At 38.0% G+C, this 25,671-nt stretch overlaps 1 protein-coding gene across 4 annotated transcripts in view; it reads right to left on the minus strand.

Moving 5' to 3' along the window:
* The window catches only part of MOCOS (molybdenum cofactor sulfurase), a 210,211-nt gene that overhangs the window by 44,372 nt on the left and 140,168 nt on the right, over positions 1–25,671 (minus strand). For all 4 annotated transcript variants that reach the window (XM_063163847.1, XM_063163867.1, XM_063163877.1 and 1 more), the window contains one exon: positions 8,432–8,631. In XM_063163847.1, the coding sequence (XP_063019917.1) occupies positions 8,432–8,631 (200 nt within the window). The remainder of the gene's footprint in view (positions 1–8,431; positions 8,632–25,671) is intronic.

Genomic DNA, 25,671 nt, shown 5'->3' on the forward strand with positions numbered 1-25,671 from the left:
TATTTAACCCCTGAAAACGGGATAATAGAACATAGGGAGGTTGTGGGGTCAAATTCCCATATTACTTTAGTTAGGGTCAAAGGATCCTATACAGTGGTGGGGTGGGGAAGAGGGATGTGGGGGCAGGAAGATGCAAACAAGGAAGCAGAATAACAGAGAAGGTGGGGCCAGTCTCTTTTTGTCTTGAAAGGCTTCAGATGGTGGACTGAAACTAGACACTGCATGCATTCAAAGGCAGCTGATGTGCCTTTACCGACATCAAGGACAAGGGAATCCAGTGTAAGCTCTCAAAAGTGCAGTTCTTTTCCTGGTACCATGTGGGTTTTTCCCACATTTCTCCCATGTGACAAGGTCTGTAGTTTAGAGTCACAGTTTGGCCCTGTTACCAAACAGAAAATGTTTAGCCTCCCTCATTCATCTTGGATTCTTTCATCTGAACAACTATGAGCATCTTTCTTTTATCTCTTTTCGTTTCCTTAGCAACGTGCAAGGACACTCCAGAGAAACAGTGTCAGACAACACCTTCAGTCTAGTCTTTCATGAGGCTTTCTAACCTTTATCAGCTATGATGTGCAGTTTAATAGTAGGCAATTTCAGGCACACTAACTCACATGTGTCTTTGTCCCCCTGCAATGAGATAAAACAGAAAGAACTCAGCCTGTACTCTGCCACTACTACCTCAGCAGGAAGAGAGTTTCATTACCTGCTAACCAGATTTGCATTTCTCACATTGAGCCTCTGAAGTACAGCACCTCCTTATGTTCAGTCAGTGATCAACTATTATGATTATGTTCAGACCTAGATCAATGAAGCTGCCTCCTATATTGTGAGCTCCTTTTTGCAAGGGTTGTCTTTGAGCACCCAGTGCCATGTCACAAAAGCAAAGATCTAGATTGTAAGGATTTCTTGCCAGTTTGAAGAAACAAGGTGCCATTTATTGACACGTCAGTGTGGTTTACTGCATTGCTGCTATCTTCCTGGTCCAAGACATCCACAATACAATTGGAAACTAATTGGAACCAAGGAAATCAGTATATGTTCAACAGGAATCTTCACAACAATCTTTTTGTCCTTATAATCTTGTTTGCATTCTATTGTGCAGGTCCATCTGCCATTCCTGGCTTCCTGAAATCAATGGCTAAATCCATAGCTAAAATCAATAGTGAGTAATCAACTCAGCAATTTTTAGGTAGCTGTTGGGAAGATGGCCAAAAACCCCATTAAGCAAGTTAGAGAACATTTTTCTTTCCCTGAGTCATCAAAATTAATATAATGAGTGGTTATGCTTCTAAAAGCATTAGTGTAACTAGCTCAGAGTCATATGACCATTTCTGCAAAGCCATTCTTAGTTGGAATTAAAAATTGCTGGATTTCCATTTTCTGTGGCCCAGATGAAAAAATGCTGCACTTACAAAACTGAATGATTGTTTTACACGGAAGTAAAAAGAAATAGATGGGGAAAAAATGCTAAAAAGACTAAATATAAAGAGCAACAAAAATGTCTTGATTAATAACTTTCTGTGAAGATTTATTTCAAATAGGTTAAATGTAGTAGGAGGTTTCCCTCCTCATTGTCCATTTTCTCCTGCAGGGATGTGGTATGAATTTCCAGACAAGTACTGATAAGTAGTAACAGGCTCTGGTCAGTCTGATCCAAATGATTTGGTATTAACTTCCTGTACATGGGAAATGCTTTAGCCCATTTTTTTCCTCACTCCTGTAATTCACATGTTGCCATTGCTCTAATTCTGTACACCATGTGTACAGTGGGCTCGAGATGATCTTCCAGTAAAACTAAAAATATTGTCTAAGACACAAACAGCAATTACTTTAAGAACTCAACCCACTTCAGGTATTGCCTGGTCCCTTTTATCAGGTAACGATAAGCAGTGATATGAATATGCATTGAACCAGCTGTGTGTATATACAAATGCATCCGCCACTTGGTATCTGAAGATTTGACAGTATTTAACATATTTTCTCTCCACTCCTGTGAGGTGAGTGTAAATTGGGAAGATAAGGCATTGAATCCCTCAAGGTGACACTGAAAACCTATAACAGAGGGAGGGCATTTCTCCTGGCTGTTGCCAGGTCCTGGTTACTAATCTAAGTCCAGCTGAACAATTCCTTAAGATATTACTAAAGGAACAGGAAGCTTTAAAAGAGAAGGTTGTGAAACCAAAGCAGTGTACTTACAGTATGAAAGCACTTCCAGAACTGGCTATCACCATGATGTTTACCTAGAGCAGCTACTTTTTTGTGCATTTCCCATCCTGCCTCACACCACTTTGTCCTGTGTTACTTTTGTTTGCAGACCTGTCCAAATATAAGCAGATGGAATAAGTTCTACCTGCATACACTGCTCTGTCTCTTCCCTTGTCACACCTCACCCATACAACACTGCTTCATGCTTCTGGTCCAATTCTTCCCCTGTCTTGGATTTCTGAAATCCTCTATTTCTGCTTTTCTGTCCAAACTGGTGTCTCTTTCTTTGCCCAATACATGTAATAATGGAGTCATTCTGCAGTGAGAAAAATTGAGTTTAAATACTTGGAAATATTTTGCAGTAGTGAACGTTGTACTGCATGTAAAATGTAAAAATTGCTGCCATCTCTGAGAGTGTAATTATGGTGTGGTTGATTGTTTCTTGCTTTAATGAAGTCCCAGAACAAATTGCCTCTGATAAGAAAAGTTTAAGTAAAGATGACCATGCAATTCTAAGATATATTTTTCTCCCTCTGCATCTCAAACCACAGGGTTGAATTTAGCTCGGCTGCTAAGCTGCTTATGAGAAAATTCACTAACATAGAATGCTTTGGATAGAGAAGGAAAATTGAGACTAAAAAGAAAATGAAACTTTGTTTATCGGTGGATTCTCATTCTGATTTTGCCTTCTTTGCCTTCTTCAAGCAAGGTGCTAATAACACCAAGGTTGTGGGTTTTATTCTGTATGGGCCATTTACTTAGGGTTGGACTTGATGATCCTTGCAGGTCCCTTCCAACTCAGAATATTCTGTGATCTGGAACTAAAGATTATACTCCTAACATACACTGCTAGCAGAAAGAGGCTACCAGAGTACAGAAGGTGTCACAGTGAGTGGTTGGATGTAAGTGATTTGAGGCCACAAATTCCAATGGAAGACCCTGGTCTTCACTATTGAATGATAGAAAGCAAGGGAGAAAAGGAAAAACCCAGTGGGTCATCAAGTCAATCCTTACTTTACATTAACTTAAGGGTAGCTGAGATGGAGGAAAGCGGTCATCAAACTGTTTTATAGATTTAGACTGAAGGGATGCACACTAGAAGTTGTCTCTTGAGAAATGTTGATTTTTTTCCTTTTAATTGAGAAGTGGGTGAAGAAAGTCAACTCAAAGTCTAGACCTCCCTTCACTCTATCTGGATTGATGAGGGTGAGCCAGGACATGCTAATGTATGCTCCTAGGCAAAACTGATTATAATATATGTGAGCAGGGTTCTCAGTCTCAAGAGGTAAAACTCATTCATATGCAACACTGCAGAAGAGCCTTCCTTAGGCAAACCAAAATGTTTACATTCTCTGTCTCTGGCAGCTATTCCTGTTTTAGCAGTTTGTCTATCACACACAAGTGTGAAGTGGTAGGCAAGAAGGCTGAGACTGCTAATGGACTGATGCTCATTCCCTTCCTGACAGGATCCTAGGGGACATGGCAAGCATATATGTACACTAAGGGAACTTTTGGAAGTGAGCCTATCACAGCAAGTTACTTGTGCTTTAGGTTCAGGCTCCAAGCTAAGGAGTGATGAAATTGCAGAGTAGAGATGGATGCTGGAAATCCACAGCTGAAATGTGAAATGCTGATCATTTTTCAAAAGACAGTCATGATGGTTTGCTCACTTTTTAAAGCCCATTACTGGCTCTATTATGCACAGGAGGAGAAAAAAAATATTGTCTCAGAAGATCAGAGTGGAAAAAGAAAAAGTTTGGTAAAGGAAGGGCTATTTTTCACTACTAGCATAACACTGAACTGAAAGTCGTGGCTGGGCAAGAGCTCTCCAGTGTATACAATTCAACAAATATTTCAGGTAAACTTCCATCTGGCCATCTGTCACCTCTTTACCTTCTTCTGGCTTCCAAACTGACTTTACAGAATAAAATGTGAAGAGATTATAAAATCACTCTGAAATTATCTACTGAATATACAAAGAGAACTTCACAGATCTCATCTCTCTTCTCTTCAAAACAAAGAGAAGATTTCATAAATTATATTAGCATAAAAGGTCTCCCAGAGCAGAGATGGTGATGTTTCTTCACATCTGCGAGTGTGAAGAGAACATACAACATTTGCACTTTGACCCAGTTTATAAGAAATTCCCTTTTTTTGCATATGATTGTTGTTTCAAATCTATGTTGTTTTCTTATGACTGTTTCCATTTCTTTGACATTCAAATCAGGTTGGACTTCATAGAGTCCTATGCAAGTTTTTGCTGAAAAAAAAAAAGATGGCAAGGATGCAAACTGAAGCTGAGTCATTGCTGTCAGTGTTCAAGAGGCTGGAAAGGACTTGGGGATGGCAGAACACATGACATTCATATATGCTGAAAGCTGCAGATATTCACTGTTAATGAATGAGCTGATGATTCTCTGTGCGAAGAGTTTGCTGCATTAGCTCAGCACCAGATATAAATGTGTAACACCATCTTTTGTTACATCACAAGCCCTCTTTCAAGTCTAGGGCTGATTGCTTCTCTTGTTCTGGTAGCCCCACAAGGAGGCAGAAGATTGACAGTGTGCTGCTTTAATGTCGACTCTTCTGCTTCTATCCTGCAGAGGTCCTTCATCTCTAGCCCTGCGCTTTCGCACCTTTCCAAATTACCAGTCTGTCATCCGTCCACACTTCATTAGCAGCAAAAACTCTAATGCTGGGGAATTATCCATTCTTGACTAGACAACTATAGATGAAGAAGCCATTTGGCAAAAAGGCCATCTTTATGTCCTGGACCTGTCAAGTACTCGCCATAACTCAATCCGTGATCACAACAGGGGCTTTTTGATGCTGCAGTGCAAATAAACATTAAACAAAATGACAGAGGTGCTACTGCAGAGGACAGGCATCTTGTGTGAAAAGAATACAGGTCTCCTCCCAAGTGATTTCAAGAACAAATTACTACCAATAGTAGTCTGTGAGACAGCTTTACTGAAGGAAATAATTTTCATGGAAAGTATGTGGTGCAGCTCAAAGGAGGAAATTTAATGCAGTTTTAGTGCTCAAAGATGAGAGGTTTATGGAAATTTCAAAATGGTAGTAGTTTAATTCCTAGATAAAGAAATGTTTCATGAAAAATCTAAATTAAAACCATAGCTTCTGAGTGACTATTGTTGTTTGGGGTCCACAAGTCCCTCTTATTTAATTGTTTTAATTACCATTTGGAGTAAAAAACTCTAAACTAGTAATTAACTGTCAATTAAATAATGATACATATAGGATACAGGACAAGTTTATTCCAAGTATAATATTCTACGACAGTATTACCCTTCAACAGTCACAAAGAAACACTTAAATGAAAAAGCAATAGCAATTCAACCAACTTCCATAGTTATTTCACTCCTACCCTATCATTTCTTAACATCCAAATATTCTATATAATCTATATTGGGACAGGAGGCTGTAAAAATTGTTGCCATCTCTGAGAATGCAATCATGGTGTGGTTATTTGTTTTTCACTTTAATGAAATGCCTTCATTTGCTCTTCAGAGCTGCAATGAAGGTTTTACTCAAAGATGAACCTGAGATTGTGGCTGTTTCCTCTTGGTGCAATTGACCCTGTGTATGTAATTCAAGAGTGTTTGTGTTTACTGGCACAATCTTGTTAGCTCTGGTAATTAAGCTGATAACACTGACAAATGGATTTCAACCATATGAGCAGGTAAGAATAACTTTCTTCCCCATTGCTACACAGACGAAAGACATAATTTTTTCTCTGTTCTCATTTTTCAGCAGTGGTATTACATGTCATGTATTTCACTACACGCCTTTCACATGTTAAATATCTTGGGCTTAGTTCAGAGTTTTGAATATCATGCCAATTATGCAAATCTTGAGGCTTAAATGTAAGCTTGGTGTCCTCTGAAGACAGTGTCTACTTATGAAGTCTTTCTTGCCAATCTCAAGTGTTCAAATAAACTGCTCCAAGCCTCCTCATAATATTTTCTCTGGAATCAGTTGGCCATATTGTCCTTTTCAAGCTACCAAATGCTAATGCCTAGTCACACTGTGCCCTACAATAGGCAATGGGCACATAACAATTGCCTGTCAGAGAGGCAAATAGAACTGGTTTGATGCCTGATTATAAGTAATGAATTATAGATGGGATATCATCCATAAAGTAATAGGACATTAGGTCTTTTCTTTCTCTTTTAATGTGCAAAGATAACCCAAGTCATTAACTGGTGTCCACTCGTAGTAGGCAAATGCCATGCAATTTTCCCTTCATAAAAAATTTCCCAAAATGTTTTCTGGGAGCCTTCTCAAATTGTGTTCTGCTGACTCCGCTGGATTGATTGTGGATGCCCTGTGAATCCACATGAATATTCAGGCCATAGACACCTCCAAAGCAGAGGCCACTATTTCATTTCCAAACAATTAACAAAAGTACTGGATTTAACTTTGATTTGAATAAACCTATATGAATTTAGACATGCATGCAGGTATAAAGAGATTACATAGTCAGTTTGATGAAGCTTACTTTCTGTTGTATGTATTTTCTTTGTAATCATAAAAAAGAGGCAGCAAAGGTTTTTTCTCCCCCATAACTTCTATAAGGTGTTTATGAAAGAATTTCATTCCATAAGAAAGAAGCCAATTATATATATATCACACATGTCATAGCTTTGGAAAGAATAGTGCTTGTTAATTTCTAAAAGTCATTAAATTGCACATTATTTTAATTAAACAAAGTACTCTAACAGGCACTGCAGACGAGACGAGGACGCATTTCAAAATTTTATAGCTCTTCATTCCACATATGTTAGAAATCTTCAGAATCTGGTGAACAGCACAATCCAGATGATACAGATCAATAAAGAAGCTTTTTATGAGCAGCCACTGTAGCAAACAGGCACAATGGATTCATAAGACTATGAAAGAATTTTTAACTTGTGGATACGGTTGAGTTTTAAAAAGTGAAACATGGATCAGCCAATTTTACTAAGAAGTTGTGAAAATAAGAAATCAGAATAGAGGTTTTGATTTTAATCAAAAAACAGAAGCAACACTGAAGTGTTTGGGGAGTTTTACAAACCCAGTTGTGTTAATATCTCCAATCTTTTCTGAACATTGTCACACATATTGAGGGCTACATAAATGACTAATTAATTCCTAAAATGTGGACTGCTTTGAAATGAAATGTGGTGAACATTTGCTGCTTTTTGATAGCATTGGCTAAAAAAGATGTGTATGAAGAAGAACTTATTGAGTACTCTACATGTGACCATCCCATGTTCATCAGGTAAATGCCTTACAAAAATGTAAAACTCCACACTTTCAACTACAAAACAAATGCTTCATTCCTGTTCTCTCTAGTGAAAAATGGATCTCTTCCTGTATTCTTGTAGACATGTCTCCATGTTCTCCTCATTATCTTATTCTCTCAGGAAGCCAAGGGAAAAAAAAAAAAAAAGAAGCAAGCAAAACAAGAGCACTGTGGTTTCTCTGCCTTCTGCTGATGAGCAAGTGAGCAACTGTCCCCTGAGTGACCCGCTGCATACACGGTGCACAGCCACGCACTCTCTGCTGAAGGGAGAAAAGCCTAATGAAGCTTCATCTCAAAAATACTTGCTGTTCTTAATGGATAAAGGCTACAAAAAGCTGCTGAGAAAGACAGCATTTAAGAATTTCTTGAGCTTGAATCTCACTCTTTACACTGATCATTCAACTTTATTCCATGATTGCTCAGAAATATTACAAGAATGTAATTGTTACAACTGAAGGGAAAAGAGAACTCTTTCATTTGTGACTGCAATATTCTGAGATCTAATTTCACGTGTATGTCAAAGCTCCAAGGCAGTCTCTTTATCAGCTTTTCCAGACTTGCTCTTCAATTCCCGATTTTGAGTACTCTAGAGAAGGAAGCCAGCAAAATATCAAACTGCCTAGTCAATGTATCCTGTTAAAACAGCCTACTTCCAAACTTCCTACTTGTGGAGTAATAAATCTGTAAGATATTGCCTCTGGCTATTACGTATTTTGTATTGTGCTAGCACTATTTATTGGATTCTTTTCTACTGCTTTAAAAATGGTGTGTATTTGTGGTGCAGAGCTATGGAGAAACACTCAAAACCTCAGAAAGGAGTACTGTGAATAAAAAATTTATTTTAGGACAAGGAATTCATTGTGAGCATGCTTAAATGAAAGTACAACTGTAAACTCAGGTTAAGACAAGAGAAAAACATACCTGTGCAAAGCCGAGCACTTGTCCATTTTCATCGAGCACATTAAAATTGATGATTGGACCTTGGGCATCAGGATTGCTGAAATCTGTGTCACTGTAAATACGGACTACAGGAGTCCCATTGGCATATTTCAAGTTAGACAGCACAGTGTAGGTGTAGTGAGCTAATGCAAAGGTATGCTGCTTTATTTTCTCCATTCCACCTGCAAAAGAAAAGTGCACATATATGTCAGGTGTAATATTTTTATGGCAATGTAAAAAGAAGGATGATTTTTCAGAATGGCGTGGTGAGAAGTAATTAGTACAAAGTTGATATTTTCATTTTTCTTTAAATGCATATACAATTTTTAAGTCTTTCTTTCCTTATGTAGAAGTTTTAGAAGTGGTGTTGCACCAAGGACTTATCTATGGTTAATCTACTGTAGAAAGCTAAAGTTTCACTCAAATGGTTTACAGAAATGACAAGATTTATACTTCCAGTCTATACTTAAAACTAAGATGTTCTGGTGCAAATTAATTGAAAAACAAGTTTTTCTCCAGACCTAACTCTGGAGATCATGGGAACACAGTACAGAAAGCAAACTGTTATGTCTGAGATAAAAATAATAAAATTCTAAATGTAATGACAAAATATAAAAAAAGTCATTTTACAAGGAATTTACTTGAATAATGAAGAATTATTCTTCCAAGACTTCTTTATGTAGAAGAAAAAGGGCAGTGTGAATTCTTGGCCTGGGAAAAGCATAAAGAGTAATTTTTTTTTTTTTTTTGCTACACTGTGCAGTCTGGAAAAGAGATCTGCAGAGAATTCCTGACAGATGAAGATCTCCAAAATCTCTGCTCTTTGAGGAGAGGTTGTGTCTTTGCTAGATGTACCTATTGAAGGAACTTCCATTATGCAGACTGTGAACTGCACTATGGTGGGTGTAAACCATGTGGAAAGAGTAAAAACAGGTGAAGAATCAGCAAAGACCTCTTGAGGTAGCAGAGTATTTTTCTTTCTGAGTTTTGGACCCAGAGTGTTTTCTGTAATGCTGAGTATCCTATTTGAGGCTAGTGAGCATGTTTCACATTTTATTTTACCTTTTTTTATTAATCTTTGTAACTATCAATCTCACACTTACTTCTGTGCATATTACTTTTATATCTGAGTGTCTGGAAAGTTCCACACTTGAAAATTCATAATCTTGTTGACTTTTCTGCCTTTATTAATAAAAAGACTGTAATTTATAAATGTATATAAAGGAAAAAAGTAAGACACATTTCTTCTGGCATGCAGAAAAACTGCAGCAGCATCTGTTATTTAGCTTTTTTTTGAGTTTCTCTATTATGTGCTATTTCCTTTAGATAAGCTGGGAGGTCATATATTAAAAGCATAGTAACAGATTAGATATAAGGTAGAAACACATTTTTTTGGTGCTGAATAATAATAAAGAGGAATAAGATATTTAATTAGACACTAACATGCAAAGCACTTGCAAGGAAGCATGCCAGAAGTGAATCAGTGCAATTTCTAGATGTTAGCCACAGTAAACTTGGTAAGCATCTCTAGAACATTTTGGTCTGAAAAATGATTTGTATTTTTAGAGTCTCTGAGAATAAGGATGGACTAGTCAGAAATGTCCTAGTCATTGCTGGGTAGAAGTTAAGAGTCTTGAAACAGCAAAAAAGGAAATCAAAACCACACACACACACACAAAGTTATTTCTGAGCATTTTCCAGAAAGTAGCTGTCTTAAGAGAAGTGACTGCCTTGTCAGCTTCTGAGATGTGTCTAATCTCCTGATTCAGAGCTTTTCCAAACTGACAGGAATCTTTTAATAGAAGATTAAACTACTGTCCTTCTGCCTGGTTGAAAAAATCACTTATTCAGAAATTTCAGTCACTCATTCACAGCAATCATCCCTGCTATCATTTCTATGTTGTTTTCAGCTATTTTCTTTTAAAGTTTCTTAATCACATTTCCTTGTTCATTAGCGAAAAGCTGATGAGCCTGTTAATTATTTATTCTGACAAATCCAAATGCAATAGCCTGCAGTTGCCTTTCTGCCGTGTGATTGGAGAAAGGAAGCTGTGTTGCCAGGGTCCCATATTTTTAAGTAGCAGAATAGGTGGTAATTAGGTCTGATGTCACAGAAAACCTTGTGGAAAAACTGCCAACAATCTGAAATTTATTCTGACAGAAAAAGGATCTATTCAGAAAATAGCTGTGATTTATTTTTATTTTGTTCAACAAAATTATCTGTACTGTGTATTTTATAAATACAGTGCTTACCTCATCTCCCTTCTAGGAGTAAGAATGTAAGGAAGAGAAAATAAAAGCCAGAAAAAATCTCTGTTTGAGAATAAAAGTAGTAACACATGATAAGCCTTTTGTAAGACTTACAATTCAGAGAAATCATCGATACTTCACCTCAAGAAGGTGCTAGGAAAGACTCAAGTGCCCTGAATTTTTCTCAGTTTAGTGTTTTTATTCCCTACATCTGCATTATTTCATTAAGGGGAATTGTCTCTAGTTGCTTCCATTTTTTTAAATTATGAACAATTTAGGCATTCTGTAATTTGGATCAGAATTAATCCCACATCTAAATTACTTTAGATGAAGTCTATCTAATACCATCCACAGTATTTATGTGTGTAATTTGTGTAGGAACACATTCAGCACAGAGAATGCTCACAGACCACAACCTGCACTCATCAGGAACTTCGTGGTAAACTTTTTGAGCAGAAGAGAGTGACAGAGCAAGCTTCTACTTGCTTTTGTGAACAAACCTCCTTGCCAAAGTATTCTAGCAAACCTGTGGAGATGTTGGTACACCTCATATTGCTGATGTATGTTTGTACACTACAGCATTCTGATAGCTCAGCACCATCTCAGACCTACCAAATTATACCTCAGACTGGATATTTTTATGGAAAATAATACTGTTCAAGTATGGAACATTCAGAGTGCCACTCCACTGAATAGCCCACAGATAAATTTATAGTGTCAGCTCTTCCACAGGAATTGCATGTATGCATATGCCTCTCCACAGAGACTGTGGGACAGTTAAGTCATATTTAACAGAAGGAGAAGTTATGCCACACTTACAAGAGGGTACAAACTGTGTGCATTCAAAGTATTCACAATTGTTATCATGGTGTAGGAAATCCACTGCTTGTCTTGCTTGCTGATAACATCTTGTATTTGCATAACCTCTGTCTTGTTAGCTGCTTATTCTGTGCAAAATAGAGTAAGATATTTTTTTTTTCCAGTGGAATTTTATCTAATCAGATAAGTCTGAGATATACAGATGTCCAATAAATATTCAGAAAAGAATTATTCTGGGTTAGCATGGACCTCGTTTTGCATTACATAATGGCACACATATAATGGCATATTATCTCCTTTCTGAAAGAACCAGGATTTCAGCAGCCCAAATGTCCAAATGTTAGCTCTTCCTGAAAGAGCTGTAGACAAATAAGCATATGTCAACACCTATAAAAGATTTTGAAGATTTTGAATAAATAGATTAAGATAAAACAGAGACTGGAAAGGAGCCTCTAGAATGAAAGATCTGGTGCTTAAGGTTTTCAGGCTGTACTCAGAAACCTCTGTGATCTGCATTCAAATACATTTTTTGTCTCTCTTATTATGAGAAGCTAAATACTGGAGATAAAGAAGATGAGAGATATAAAACAAATTCACAGTTATTGTTCTAACTCAGTGTGAAAAAGCTACAGAAATTGAGGTTTAAGGGGGACGAATTTTCTATCACTCCAGTAAATCCAAGCTCACATATATGTTTGGATAAGAGAAAGATCAATGTGATTCACTATCTGTCAGCATCACCTAATAGATAAATGCAAGGCAGAGAAATAATGAGCTGAAATCTCAGCAAACCAATCAGCAGGGAGTGAAACCATGATGTACCACCTTCTGCTGAATCCCAAATGAGGCAGATCACCATGCAGGACCAGTGAGTCAATGTGCTAATGAAGCCATGGAACCTGGAAATCCTGTCAAACATTTGGAGTCTTTCCTTCACTTCCTTCAAGAAGCGTACATTAGGATTAATTTCTGAGGTTTTTTTTGGTGTTCTTTTCTGCATAGGACTGGATGTCTCTGACTGAGGTCTGTCACCTATTTAGTGCTATTCTTCCCACTAAAAAACTTCTTGAGGATGAACTTGGTAATTTTTGGTGAATTTGAGTGTTTTAGCTTAAAACCACATTAAACAATGTATTCTAACCACTGCTATTCTTTAGCACTCCTGTTTTAAATAAAATGCTGCAAAGATGAAAATGAAATATTCTTAAGATGATCCAACTCCCTGTCCCCAAAGTGCAATGCTGAAATGTTAAAAATAGAATACAAGAAAAGAAAATGAAGAGAAGAAAATATAATCAATCAGCTTTGTAGAGCTTCCACATTTATAAAAAGTAAAAATTAAATATACTCACTCCTGGTGAGTTTTTTCCCCTAAATTATGAGAATAGTTGCCCTAAGAAAGACCAAATCTAGCTACAGCCTGTTTCCCAGAGTGAGGAGTAACAGATGCATAGAGGAAAAAAAATATGAAAAAGGTATGTAATTTCTCATCAGTTACAATGAAGTAAACAAAATATATATATATATTTTAAAAAATCTCAAGATATTAAAATGTCCTTATGGGTTGTCTAACAGAACCAAACTGAATTAAAAAACTAAACAGTTTTTGAAACAGAACTAGGGGTAGAAAAACCACTCGGAATTTGAACATTACAATTAATACGTTAACACTTCCTTAGTGTCAACAGAAAAAAGCTCCTCTGATGTAAAAAAACTGAAATATTGGTCATAACTGTTACCAAAATCTCATTAATTTAATCCAAAATAAACCACTGTAAATGGCTTACCTGCCAATTAATAAAAATATCTATCATCCACACCCACAGAAAAGGCACAAGGCATGGACAGATTGCAAACCCCTCTTTCACTCTGACTCACATGACCAGTTCAATCAACTTGATCCATAAAACAAGTGTAATAAAAATTATTTTGGGGAACACAAAGTGGGGTGGATCATGACTGTTTCTGCAGCTAACGTGACTGCATTTGAGAGCAAGAAGGGTAAAATCTGTGTCCCCAGTTGTCATTGGTACCTCAAAAAAAAATAATGCAGGCTTATTTCTAAAGTTAAGAGGTAACAAAAAGAATTACATAAAAAGAAAATTTTGGTTATGAAACAATGTGGGTTTTTTCCCTGAAAAGTACATAGTATGGTTTGAAAGTACATAATCAACTGGCAAGAATCCATATCACAAGATCAGTGTCCAGACTGAAACTTTAGCTGGACTCCTGAAACCTAATTATGTACTTTCTGTGTGTCCAACATAGAGAGCTGTGTTACACTCTCAACACAGCTAAATCCATGCAGAATTCAATGGGTAATAGGGGGACCTTTTACTCTCTCAACACTAATTCTTTGCATAATAGCCTAAATCCTTTTATTCTCCTCCTTCTCCCACACCATCTCAATAGTTTAAGACTGTGGGAAGCAACTGCTTAATCGTCTATTCAGAATGTTATACTGAAACCAAACATGAAACACATATTCAGTGTTTATCTTAATGAACAGAAGGCTCTTTGATGCCCCATCTCCCACTTCTTTAGAGCAGCAAATTCAAGCTCTGTTTTCACACAGTGAGGGGAGTTCGAAGTCTCTGTTCTAAAAAAAATGAGCAGTGCATTCTGAAATAAGAAGCTCCTTATTTCCAAACATCATAATAAGAAATACTTTGCTTTTAAAAAAAAACATTGTGGGAGTTGCATGAAAGCAGGGAAGTTGTACATGCCAGCTGTCTGACCCAATTCTAGTATAAATATTTTAATTACAGGTACAATTAAATTTCAGTTAACTGCTTCTTAGACTAATAGCTATCTAAGAATTCAAATAAGCTTAAAAATGTAAGATACATTTAGTTTACTGTTTGAGCGTATTTCTGTTCATCCTTTCTTTCCTTCCATGTGGCCATGCCTTACTCTCAGCAAAGGTAGTAATTTCAAGATTACTTTTCAAACCATAAAACCAGCAACATAAAAGATGACTGGGGAGTCTCTCTCAAAAAGGCAGAGTGCCTTACACACCTCATGGAAGCAGCATTCCTACTGTACCTCCAGAGTGCTGGATGACATGAGCCCACAGAGATTTCTGTGAGAACAGCAGGATCATCCCTAAAAGTATGTATTTATGTGATACTCACATTTTACCTCTAAAGGCTTTATCTCCCAAGGTTTTTCTCAGTCCAGCAGAATAACTTCTGCACATGATTCTGTCATCTTAAGGACGAAATGCAAGAGAAGCTTGTACTATAAAAGCACATGAATTCTCCTGGCAGCTGTTAGAAACCTGAATGTTACATCCAGGCCTGTTTTCTTCTTTATTATGAAATGTCTCTGTCCTTTGTTTAATGGAGCCTTCTGTACACAATTCCTTGAAGTCAGCACGGGGAAGCTTAACTGCTGCTTGTTCCCTGGAATTTTTAACTCTCCACAATTAGTCTGCTAATACAATGCAGAGCATAAAGCTCTTTCTTTGTCTCACAGCTATATAAAGGGAATTTAGAAAATGTAAGATGAGGCAGTAAGTCTTAGGTTTTCAAGCCAATAAGACTGATTTGACCCTGATTTTGCATGAACAATTATTTATTAATTTTTAACTTACTTGTTCAAGTCAGGAGCAACTTTCTGATCACTGTAACATAGCTGGAGGAGAATCTTTGTCATCTGCTCAGCTAAACTGATACTATCATCAGATCTGCAGTTAAGTTGAATTCTTCCAAAAAATAACTTTCCTATAAGATCCAGCCACCAGTGCTACTTGATAGTATCATGATTTTCTAACATCTTCAGTTTTGTGAGTTGTTTGTTTTCGTTTTCCCCTGAGGGGAGGTGCAGACCAATGGATACAAACAACTTGCACCAAAAATAGACTGAATATAAAGAGAAATCCAAATATTGGGGGGTGGGAGTTGTGGGAGGAAATTTTTCCCTCAGCATCAAGAGAACCCTTTGAAATATTCTGAAAACCCTGACAGCTTCCTTCTTTTCCTTCCTAAGATGACAGTTCCTAATCTAAAGCCTTGCTAGGATATAAATCAGTTCTGCTTCAAAGCTCACCCTGCCTGCATTAGGTGAAGAAGAAGAATGGCCAACGCTGTGCCCAGAACTCACACCTCAGAACCCCTTGGTTTGACTCTACCTTCCTACAGGTTTTGTATTAGCAAAACATTTAACATACCATTTTTGGAATCTCTCTGTTAGTGAAATACTTTAGTGTTCACTGCAGCATATTGATTTCTGTACAGCTTTTACCTTACTTGTAATTTTGGTTGGATGCCTTTCCTCTTTTTCTCTGACAATCTATGACCCAAGGCTTTTCCTGCCAATATATGAAGTAGAGGGAGGCTCCATCCCTGCTTTTGTGCAGCCTTTTTATCCTGCTCTTTCTAAGGCTCCACAGAACTTTCCCATCACGATGAAACAGAAAATACCACAAGTTTGTTTAATTATAAGAATCACAATACACTGAAAGAAAAGTTTCCAGAGAAAAAATCTTAAAGCATGATGCTGAATAGTGATGGAACAAGAAAAAAGATCAATTTCCTCATTCTCAATTTGTGAAATTCAGGAATACAGGAAATTAGTAAAATAATTTCTATCATTTTTTTTCTGAAAAGAACAAAATTTTTCTTAGTGAAATTTTTGATTTATTGTTATTAATACTTTTTAATAGCCTTAAAGGATGCTTTGCTATTTGTTTTGCATTCTCAGACCAGGTCTCTGCTGGTACTGTAATAATAGCAATAATAACAATAACAACAACAATAACAATACTACTACTACTACTACTACTAATAATAACAACAACAATAACTACCATGGAAGGAAGGGTGTCATTGACGAAACAATGGTAATAAAGCAAATAAAATGAATAATAAAAATTTATTAAGAAGTGTTCTGAATTCTGGACCCTCATGCTAAACTGAATCACACCAGGTCTTCTCCCAGGCTTTTTGACCAGGCTAACGTTGTTTTAACAATTATTTACACTAACACCACCAGAGAGACCTATAGTTTACATATAATCTGCCCTGAGGTCACAGCATGAAGTCTGTTGTATATCAGTCACTGTTTTTTTGAGGACCAAAAGGTGACCCACCAACATACCTTGCCTCCTGCGGCTGTCTCTTCTGACTGCACGTGGCAGGCTCAGACCTCTTGAAGTTCATTGCTGAGTTTGTGAACACACAAAACATTCCACAGATAGCAAAAGGAAAAACTGAGAGCAAAAAGTGGCTACTTTGGCACAGTGTTACACACTCTCAACGCACAGGTTTCAGCAATGACTGTATAGTTCCAGCCTCACTTCTCAAGAGTTCATGCAATAAAAGTGAGATGCCAGTTCTTCTTACAGTATAACCATTGCTGGGGGATGCTCAGGAATTGCTCTGTAAAACAGCACCAGGTTTTTTTATAAGCAGAATGTCCTGCAGTGTTGGCTGACACAAATTAACTTTTGGGAGGTTTTTATTACACTGTTCATTCCTCTCAGCTTCTGAAACCCACTGCACCTAGAAGATTGTGTGGTCTCTGTCAAGGGGCTGATGAGCAATAAGGAAGTGTGCTGGATCAAGACTGAACATTTGTAATTTTGCAAGCACGGAATAGGTATTTTACTCAATTGTAAGTTCAATGAGCAGATCTACTAAACAGAAGACTAGAAGAGCAATCTAAGGTAGAAAATGTTGATATTATAAATTAATTTATTGCAGTTTTTGCTTAGTTATGAAGACTGTAGGTAGTGTGCTTGTGAAAAAAAAAACACTCTTGGCCTTATATCAGCTTCAATAAGCTGTAGAGCCACAAATCAGTCAAAATCCATTCTTCAGATTCAGTTTAGAAGAGTTGAAGTATTGAAGACATGAGCAATTCCTACGTGCACCACTTGCTGTAAATCAAGCTCCACTGTGACCCCGGGAACTGCCTCTGAAGAGAGACTTGGGCAAGTTAAAAGAAAACACTGATGCGAGCAAGGCGCTGGTGAAGGATGAGTGCTGCCAGCACAGAGGGAGCCCCTGACAGGGAAAAGAAGCAAGGCAGCAAGCACTGAGGAAGCCCTGGCCTCTTCCCATGGCAACCCATTACATTATGAGCTCTGCAGAAGGAAGGGAAAAGGAGTAGATGCTGCTGCAGCTCTGTCAAATGAAGGACTTTGCAGATAAGCTGTAAACAAATAGCTTGAAAAAAGACATTTTCCTCATAATTTCAGTTTCAAGTATTTTTTACAACAGCAATGCTTTAGAAATGAAGGTCCAGTTCAAGGTACTATTCACGAAATTCCATTTTTAGGTAACAAGGAAAAGGCAAAACAGCAAAGGTTTCCTTCCTACAAGGTAGGGATGAAGCTACAACACTCATGACATGTGGAGGGGCCCAAATTCACTTATGTCTTCCCTCGAGAGGCTTCACACTCTAGTTTGTCACTACCCATAACAACAAAAAAACATCTTTTACTTCCCTGGTTTCTTTGGAGCTCTCAGTTTTTGGAATGCTTTTTCTTAGATCCACCAAAGTGTTAATAGTAGCTACTGCTCTTCAGACTGTTCTATGAGATTCAGATTTTAAAATGTTAAAGAAGACTATTAGGGCAAATGAAGGAAAACAACAGAAACAACAGCTCTTCTTGTGGCTTTTTTTTTTTTTTTTGTTATTCAGTATTACCTGCCATGCATTTCTTCCTTTCTTTTATGCAGCATATTTTACAAAGACATCTACAATGCTTTTATTTGTAAATGGAAATATTCAGGAGAGAATCAATTGAAGGAAAGAAGGACACAGATAATCCTTATTATTTTCCTTTTCATTCTTGCCCCACCAAGTGCAGTCTTGCTATTGTAAATGACCACAAAAAGAACTTCTTATTTGAAGCACCATGAAAAGAAAGCGCTCAGAAATGACTCACATTGTGTATGGCCATTATGCCTAACAGGCACTGAGGGTTACTACTGTTGGCAAAGAAAGTTGGCACACACTTAGCTCCATGACCTTTGGTCACACAGAGGTGCGGCACAACACGAGATATGCAAATGCCATACTCACAGCAAAGGATCTCTTTTCATACCTTAGCCTTGAATGACAAAACTTGATGAAATATGTTCATATTTCTCTTTTTTTTTTTCCTTCTTGAAAGATGCTTAATACATGAGATAACTTAAATGGCTGCAGTGGCAAACAAGGCACCCTTGTAGAAAACGCTGTCTTGGTTTGGAGTCTCTAGCTGACCAGTCAGAAGCCCTGGCTTGCAGTTGAAATTACTTACACCTATTAAAGATTATTATTATTTAGTCTATTTCATTTATTAAGTGCAACAGATATTCTTATCTGAAATGAACTAATCAGAATGGCTGTCTCAGGCTGCCCAAGCTTCTTATACTTCTCTTGACCCAAACTCTCTAATATGTCATTGACTCAACCTTTCTGGCCTCACCACAGCTCTGGTAGTCTTACATACCCAGGTGACAGTCCTACAAGAATTCCATCACCCTGCCGAAGTACTTTGCAGGAGAGAGAAGATGCCTAATTCAAACAGCAAATTTGAGACCAATTAGAAGTGGGGAGAATAATCAAACTGTTCAAACATTTGACTGCAAACCCAACAGGAAAACTTGTATAACTAAGAGGTGTAAATTTAAATGCATGGCATGCATTCAAAGGCTGTATGTACCAAACATTAGTGTGGCTGGCATTTCATGCAGAGCTGGTACATTAATTTATCTCTCCAAAACCCTTCTGCCTTCTTGGATATGGTAGGATAAAGGGCAAACAATATGCAAGCACTCAGCCCTGTTTCCTTTCACAAGGGCAGTAATAGTCCCACAATTTTGTGGGTTCCCATCTGCAACATCTTTTACTAGTACTCAGTAGCATTCTTCCATGAAACTCCTCAATAATTTTTAAGAGTTCAAGAACATCTTCAATGTTTCTTAAAAATGGTTTGAATTTACTGAGCAGTAAATTTTCAACAGTGAAATTTCACTAAATTGGTGAGACCAAAAGGCAACTGCAAGGACATCAACCATAGTGTGTTACTCTATTCTAGGGTGACCAAAAGTGACAGCAGGATCAGATGAAGCATTTATCACATAGTATTAGCTTGGACTGTGATATGGCATCTAAACCCTTTCCCCTTTCATTATAATACCTGTTGTAACTCTCACCAGGGAGCCTTCTCAAAGGAGAAGGCATCAACACAAACTATGAAGGGAGGTCAGAAGATGCAGGATGAGCTGGCCTTTTATGGCAATGGGAGGCAGTGACCTTAAACTCCCAGGAGAGACAAAGCAGCAGCGACAGCTGCACTACAAGTCCCCCTTCAGCAAGCTGCTCAAACTTCAGCAGTCCGGAACTGGCCTGGGAGGTTTTTTTTACAGCAGTTAGCAATTTTCCTTTTTCTTGTCTTCTCACATACTTTGACAACCACACTCTCCAGAGTACGAGGAAGCTTATGTGACATATCTCTTGCTTTCAAGTCTTTGTAACAATATTGTGTTCTGTCCGTTTTTCTTAATTTCTTCCTAGTTACTCTGATACAAAAAAATTCCACATAGTGTTGAGAAGTGATAGAAAAGCCTACATTTTGATATAAAGAGAGACTCTCTAATGTCTCAGACAGTTCTATTCTCTCACATGCCATCAGAAGATAGAAGTTTCACAGGATTAAAATAAATAAATTGATAAGTAAAGAAATGATGGCTCAAGCACTTCTTTCCTTCTCTATGTCTGATCATGCAAGAAATAAATTGATTAACATCCTGAAGTCATCTATGATGAATCACGGAATTTTTAAGATCAGTAGAAGCTGTGTTGAATCATTTCACCTATCTTAGACACAGAAGAGAAAAGGAAAAAGGAAAGTACTATAAATTGAAGGGTCAGAAAAATTAGTTTTATGGTCCTGCAGAGACTTGACTCACCTATAAGGTCAGACCAATCAATCAAAAAAATAAAAACCTTTCTTTTTGAGGACTTGACAACGTGAGTCCTGCCAAACGTACTCATTACAGCTCTTCCCTTTTTTCTTTCTTTATCAGAATGATGCTGTCAAGTTCAGTATGTGATCTAATATAAAAGCTTAGATCCTTCTTTATCAGAGCAGATAACAAGAAGTGTTGGTAGCAAGACAGCATGTTGATTATTTCTGACTAAAAGCTGAACTTTGAAGGCTCGCTTTGCTCAATAGCCAGAGACAGCAACTGTAGTCTTTATTTTCTTCTGAAACTACCAAGCTTTGACTTAAGTCATACCACACTTTCTTATAACATATGATGAGCTCTGTTACAAAGGATTAATTTGTTTCCCGCATCTCATACAGTTCTTTTTTTCCCCCTCATTTCCACAACTCTTTATGGATAATATTTAAGGTATGTGTGATATGTTTGTAATTTTATCTGGAAATACTCAGATAAAATAAACACATCACTATACTGCTCAGCTCTTTTGGCTTTTTGGCTATGCTGCTATTACTTTCCTGCAGACTTTGTCTCTTCATCTATAGGCACAGAAGAGATGAAGGAGGGTGTCAGGGGCATCAGCACTTTAATGTCAGCTGCTTGTAAGCCAGGTTAGTCAGTAATGTATTCAGAGCCTATTAAAGCTGACAGGATCCTCCACAGATGTAAAGCTCTCCTGCAGTAACCAGCAAGAACATTTTTCCTCTGTGATGCTGAGATGCAGATCCCTCCTTCAAAATGTTTTGAAATTCTTCCATGCTAACTGAATGCACCCCATTGGACTTCATCTCTTTAGTTTTAATATTTTGTTTGCAGCAGAGACAGTGAGTATTTGACCCAAAGAGGCTGGATCAGTCTGTTTCACACAGCTGCTTGTCAAGCTGACATTTATTCAAAACTCTTCCCATCAGAAGAAAATGATCTAGTACCACCACAAAATGGCAAAATGCCAAGAGACAGATTTGAGAATTTTGACAATCTGCTTCCATGAACAGGAAGATATTATCAAGAATAATTTATGAAAAGGAGAGCAAAATCTATCTTTAAAACCACTTAACACAACCATAAAAATATATTGCTTTTAAATGCCTATGATGTTATTCAATTAATGAATTGCTATCAATACCCTCAATTTAAAAATTCCTATTTATAAGATTCTCAGGCTCTATTTTACACCCTTTTTATTTCCATGCTCCCCCTTTCACTCACCTCCAACTCTTCTGAATCATTAAAGAAAATAATGAATTTCACCAGAACCACAGGACACCTATGCTAGGAGCAGGGCCTGGGATGTGCTGCCAGGGCTTGGAGATGCCCAGAGACCACCATGACACTGCAGGACTGGCACCCTTGTCCTGGGGGTACTGAAGGTGCACAGAGCCCTGGGGTGCCCAGCTCCCAGGAGAACAGCTCCCTCTCTCAGGAGGCAGCACTTGGCAGAGGATGCCAAAGACAGCCATGGAGATCCTTTTGGAGAACACCAACTCCCAGCCTGCTGAGGGGCTGCCAAGCCTCCAGAGGAGGTACCAGGAGAAGGATGGGGCAGGAGGGAGAGGCCACTGATGGCATGGGGCCTCACTGAGCTCTCTGGATGCTCAGGCCAGGCATGCCAGCACTGGGGGGGCACGCTGTGCCAAGGCAGCCACTTTCACCCCACGCCTCTTCCCACACATGGGCCAGGGGCAGCAACATGCAGTGCCTCAGGACAGCCATGGCCAGGCCTCATCCCCGCAAGGGGACAGGCTGCCACTGCTCCCAAAGACAGAAAACTTGCAGGTACCTAAGCTGAGAGAAAGCACAGGTTTAACTCTCAGAAAGTATTTTTATTATCTCTAAGCAGGTGACAGCCACTGCAGGTATAAGAACTATTATCCTTTCTTGACTCCAGCTTTCAGTCATCTTTAAATTTCCTAAGCTTTGAAATGAAGATCTTCTTAATACCAGAGAAAGAGGCTTTGCATATGAAACAAATTATTAAACTCACATGAGATGCATCCATTTTGGAGATGAGGGATTGCATGAAAGAGAGACACACTGTCATCTTTTCCTTCTTGTCACTTTCATATTAAAACAAACGCTGTATCATTATTGGGACCGGTTTGTCCAAGGTCACTCAATTGTTCAGCATTTACAAGCTGGCAGCTCATCACAGGCAGAAGCAGCACATATAATCATTATTGATGCTGGCAGTCTCCACCCTTGCTAATACTACTCGTTCTGTCAGCCAGTCCCTGGCTTGTCGCAGGCAAATGGAATTATTCTTTGAGCTGTGCCTCAGATCTGCAGCTCAAGGGAGCTGTTTGATGCTAGACCACAATTAAGTACCAAATGGTGTCATACCTATTTATGGAACATGCCAGGTCAACAGCTACTGATCAATTAGGCTCAACTCCTCCCATCCACAGCTCAACACGAATGTCATGTCGTGTGGTGGGCATCTCTGAGGGAAAGCCCCTCACCTCCTCCCACGTGTGAAATGGCTGAAGAGCTGCCTTCTGATGCCATTGTAGTCCCCAGAGGGGACTCTCCCTTGGATGGCATTGATCCCATCTTCCAGCTTTGGGTGAACGACTCCATTACTCAGTTCCCACTGTGAGGCAGAATTTTACAAGCTATAGGAATTCCTGGCTCCAGAGCCTTGCAGAAAATGCCCTCTGCTCTGTAAACTTCCACAACTTTTCCCCTGATTTTATTAATCCTCCTCAAAATTTGTATTTGTAATTGGAACTGCTGAAATTTGACACTATGTAAATTACAATTGTATTTATTAACATGAAACAAGGTATTTGAGTTTTCAGCCCAAAACTTTAACTAACTTTAAAGCATGATCTTTTTGGAGATGACAAAGAATTCTGCTTAAAACTCCAGAGATAAATGATTCAATAATATTTTTTAAATTACTGAATGCTATTTTAGTTTGTGTAGCTCACTAAATATGCCAAAGTGGCAAACACACAGATGATACAGAGAGAGAACAAAATATATATTGCTGAACTTGCTTGTTTGCTAGGAACTGCTGTTCCATCAAAAAAAAAAATCCCATGAAGTTCACTTTCTAATGTTAGTAGAACACAGAAAAGCCATCGACTACTAAAATGCCATAGCTATGCTTCTCTTTGGTACCTTGACAATTCAAAATTACCATTGATCTAAACCACTTCTTGCTAAGAACCAATACATAAAACATATCTCTGTGAGTATTTCTTTTTGCTGAGGGAAACACTAAAATCCAATAACAGATGAAAGCACTTGTTTTGTGAAGATCTGCTGGGCTTCTGTTAGAGAAACACTTTTTAGAAAAAGAATTTGGGAAAGGGACATAAGCATATTTATGTAGATGTACATAAGAAATTTTAAGTTTGATGGAAAAACAGGGGTGTATTGCAGATAAAGTTTCTATAAGTTCACTCTAAAATGAAGATATTCTGTTTAAAGAAATTACTGCATCAGCACTAGCCTCTTAAATTGCTTGAAAATAAAAACTTCATTAGGACCTCAATCCTGGCAGTAACTAATTAAACATCATTAATAACTATATGCCTATAAGAGACTACTTACATAAAAACCTAGCAAAGTAAAATCTCTTTGGCTACCCTGCAGTTACTGTCAAAGTCCAGATAGTTTAAGAGAAAATTTTTCCTTTTTAGAGGGAGGCATTTCAGGCTTTCATATGGGATTCCATATCGAGTTCATTTTTGTCTTCTAATTACTAGTGTATGGTTACAAATGCAATAGAAAAGCTTTTATTTTCTATTAAATCCTTGATAGCTTTTTCAGGAAGGGCTAAACTCTAAATATTTAGGATTAGTTTAAATGATAATTTTTTACTACACCCATAAAGAGCTTACAGGCTCCATCTTCTTCCCTTGCTACCATTCCCATAGGTATAGCATAGATTGATTCTTCTCTGAATGGTACAATGATCTCATGTACCACAAAAATAATCCACTTCCTGATTCTGTGCTCATGGAAATAAATGAGAAATTTTGGTAGCAATTTAAATTATTCCTTAAAGATACATAGTCTACATACTCAAATGCCTGTTATTACCCAGTTGCTGATGTCCTTGTCCAGCTTTTCAGAAATGCTCCCCAGCACAGCTAGGATTAGTGATTGCAAAAATTAGGGTTTAACCTTACAAGAAAAATTCAACTTGAGGTACAAAAATCAGGTTTCAAGCATTACCTTCTTCAAGCTCAGAAGTGGTCCATCCCAGCAAGCAGGAAACATAGTTAAGGCAGCAGACTTACAAGGAGCTCCCCACTAAACTAAACCAAACCACAAGAAGTAGAAAAGTAAAAACAGGAGCAGGTGACCCAGGAGGAACACAGAACCATGGTTCAAACATGCATGGATGCAATCAGGAATTTGGTAAGGAATGTAACTGGTTACAAGAAGCATTTCTACAAGCAGAATTCTCATCGAGCAAGGACACAGAAATGGGTAAAGGTCTCAACATCTTCCATTACTCATTTTTTACTGGTGAGCCTTCCTTTGGGAATCCCAGGCCTTCAGCTCAGAGGAAAAGCCTAGTCCAAGGACAACATACCATCAGTGGTACAGGATCATCTTACAGAAAATAAACAGGGCATAAACAACTTCATGGGCCCTGATGGGATGCTCCCACAAGTGCCAATGGAGCTGGTTGCTATTGCTATTGCAAGGCCAATCCTGATAATCCTTCAAAGAGCACGGTGATTGAGAGAATTTCCTAAAGACTGGGACTGGAGGAAAGCAAATGTCATTCCTATTCTCAAGAAGGGCAAGAAGGAAGATTCAAGGAATTATAGGTGGTCAGCCTTACCTCTGCCTCGGTGAAGGTAATAAAGCAAATGAGTCCAGAAATCATTTTCATACATGAAGGACAAGAAGGTGATCAGGAATAGTCATCAAAGATTTACAAAGAGTGAAACGTGCTTAACCAACCTCAAAGCCTTCTTCAATGAGATGACCAGTGTGGCAAATGAGGGAAGAACAGCAGATGCTATTTATCTTGACTTTATTATTTTTTGACACTCTCTCCCATAAAACCCTCACAGAACATCTGATGAAGTATAGGTTAGATAAATTTACAATGAAGTGGAACTGAAAAATGGCTTAACTTCCAGGCCTGAGAGTAGTGATCAATGGCACAAAGTCCACCCCAGGTGTTGATACTGAGTCCTTTGCCATTGAAAAACTTTATTAATGACTTGGACAATGGTGCAGCAT

The sequence above is a fragment of the Melospiza melodia genome, chromosome 1, assembly GCF_035770615.1.
Source record: "Melospiza melodia melodia isolate bMelMel2 chromosome 1, bMelMel2.pri, whole genome shotgun sequence".
Lineage (NCBI taxonomy): Eukaryota > Metazoa > Chordata > Aves > Passeriformes > Passerellidae > Melospiza > Melospiza melodia.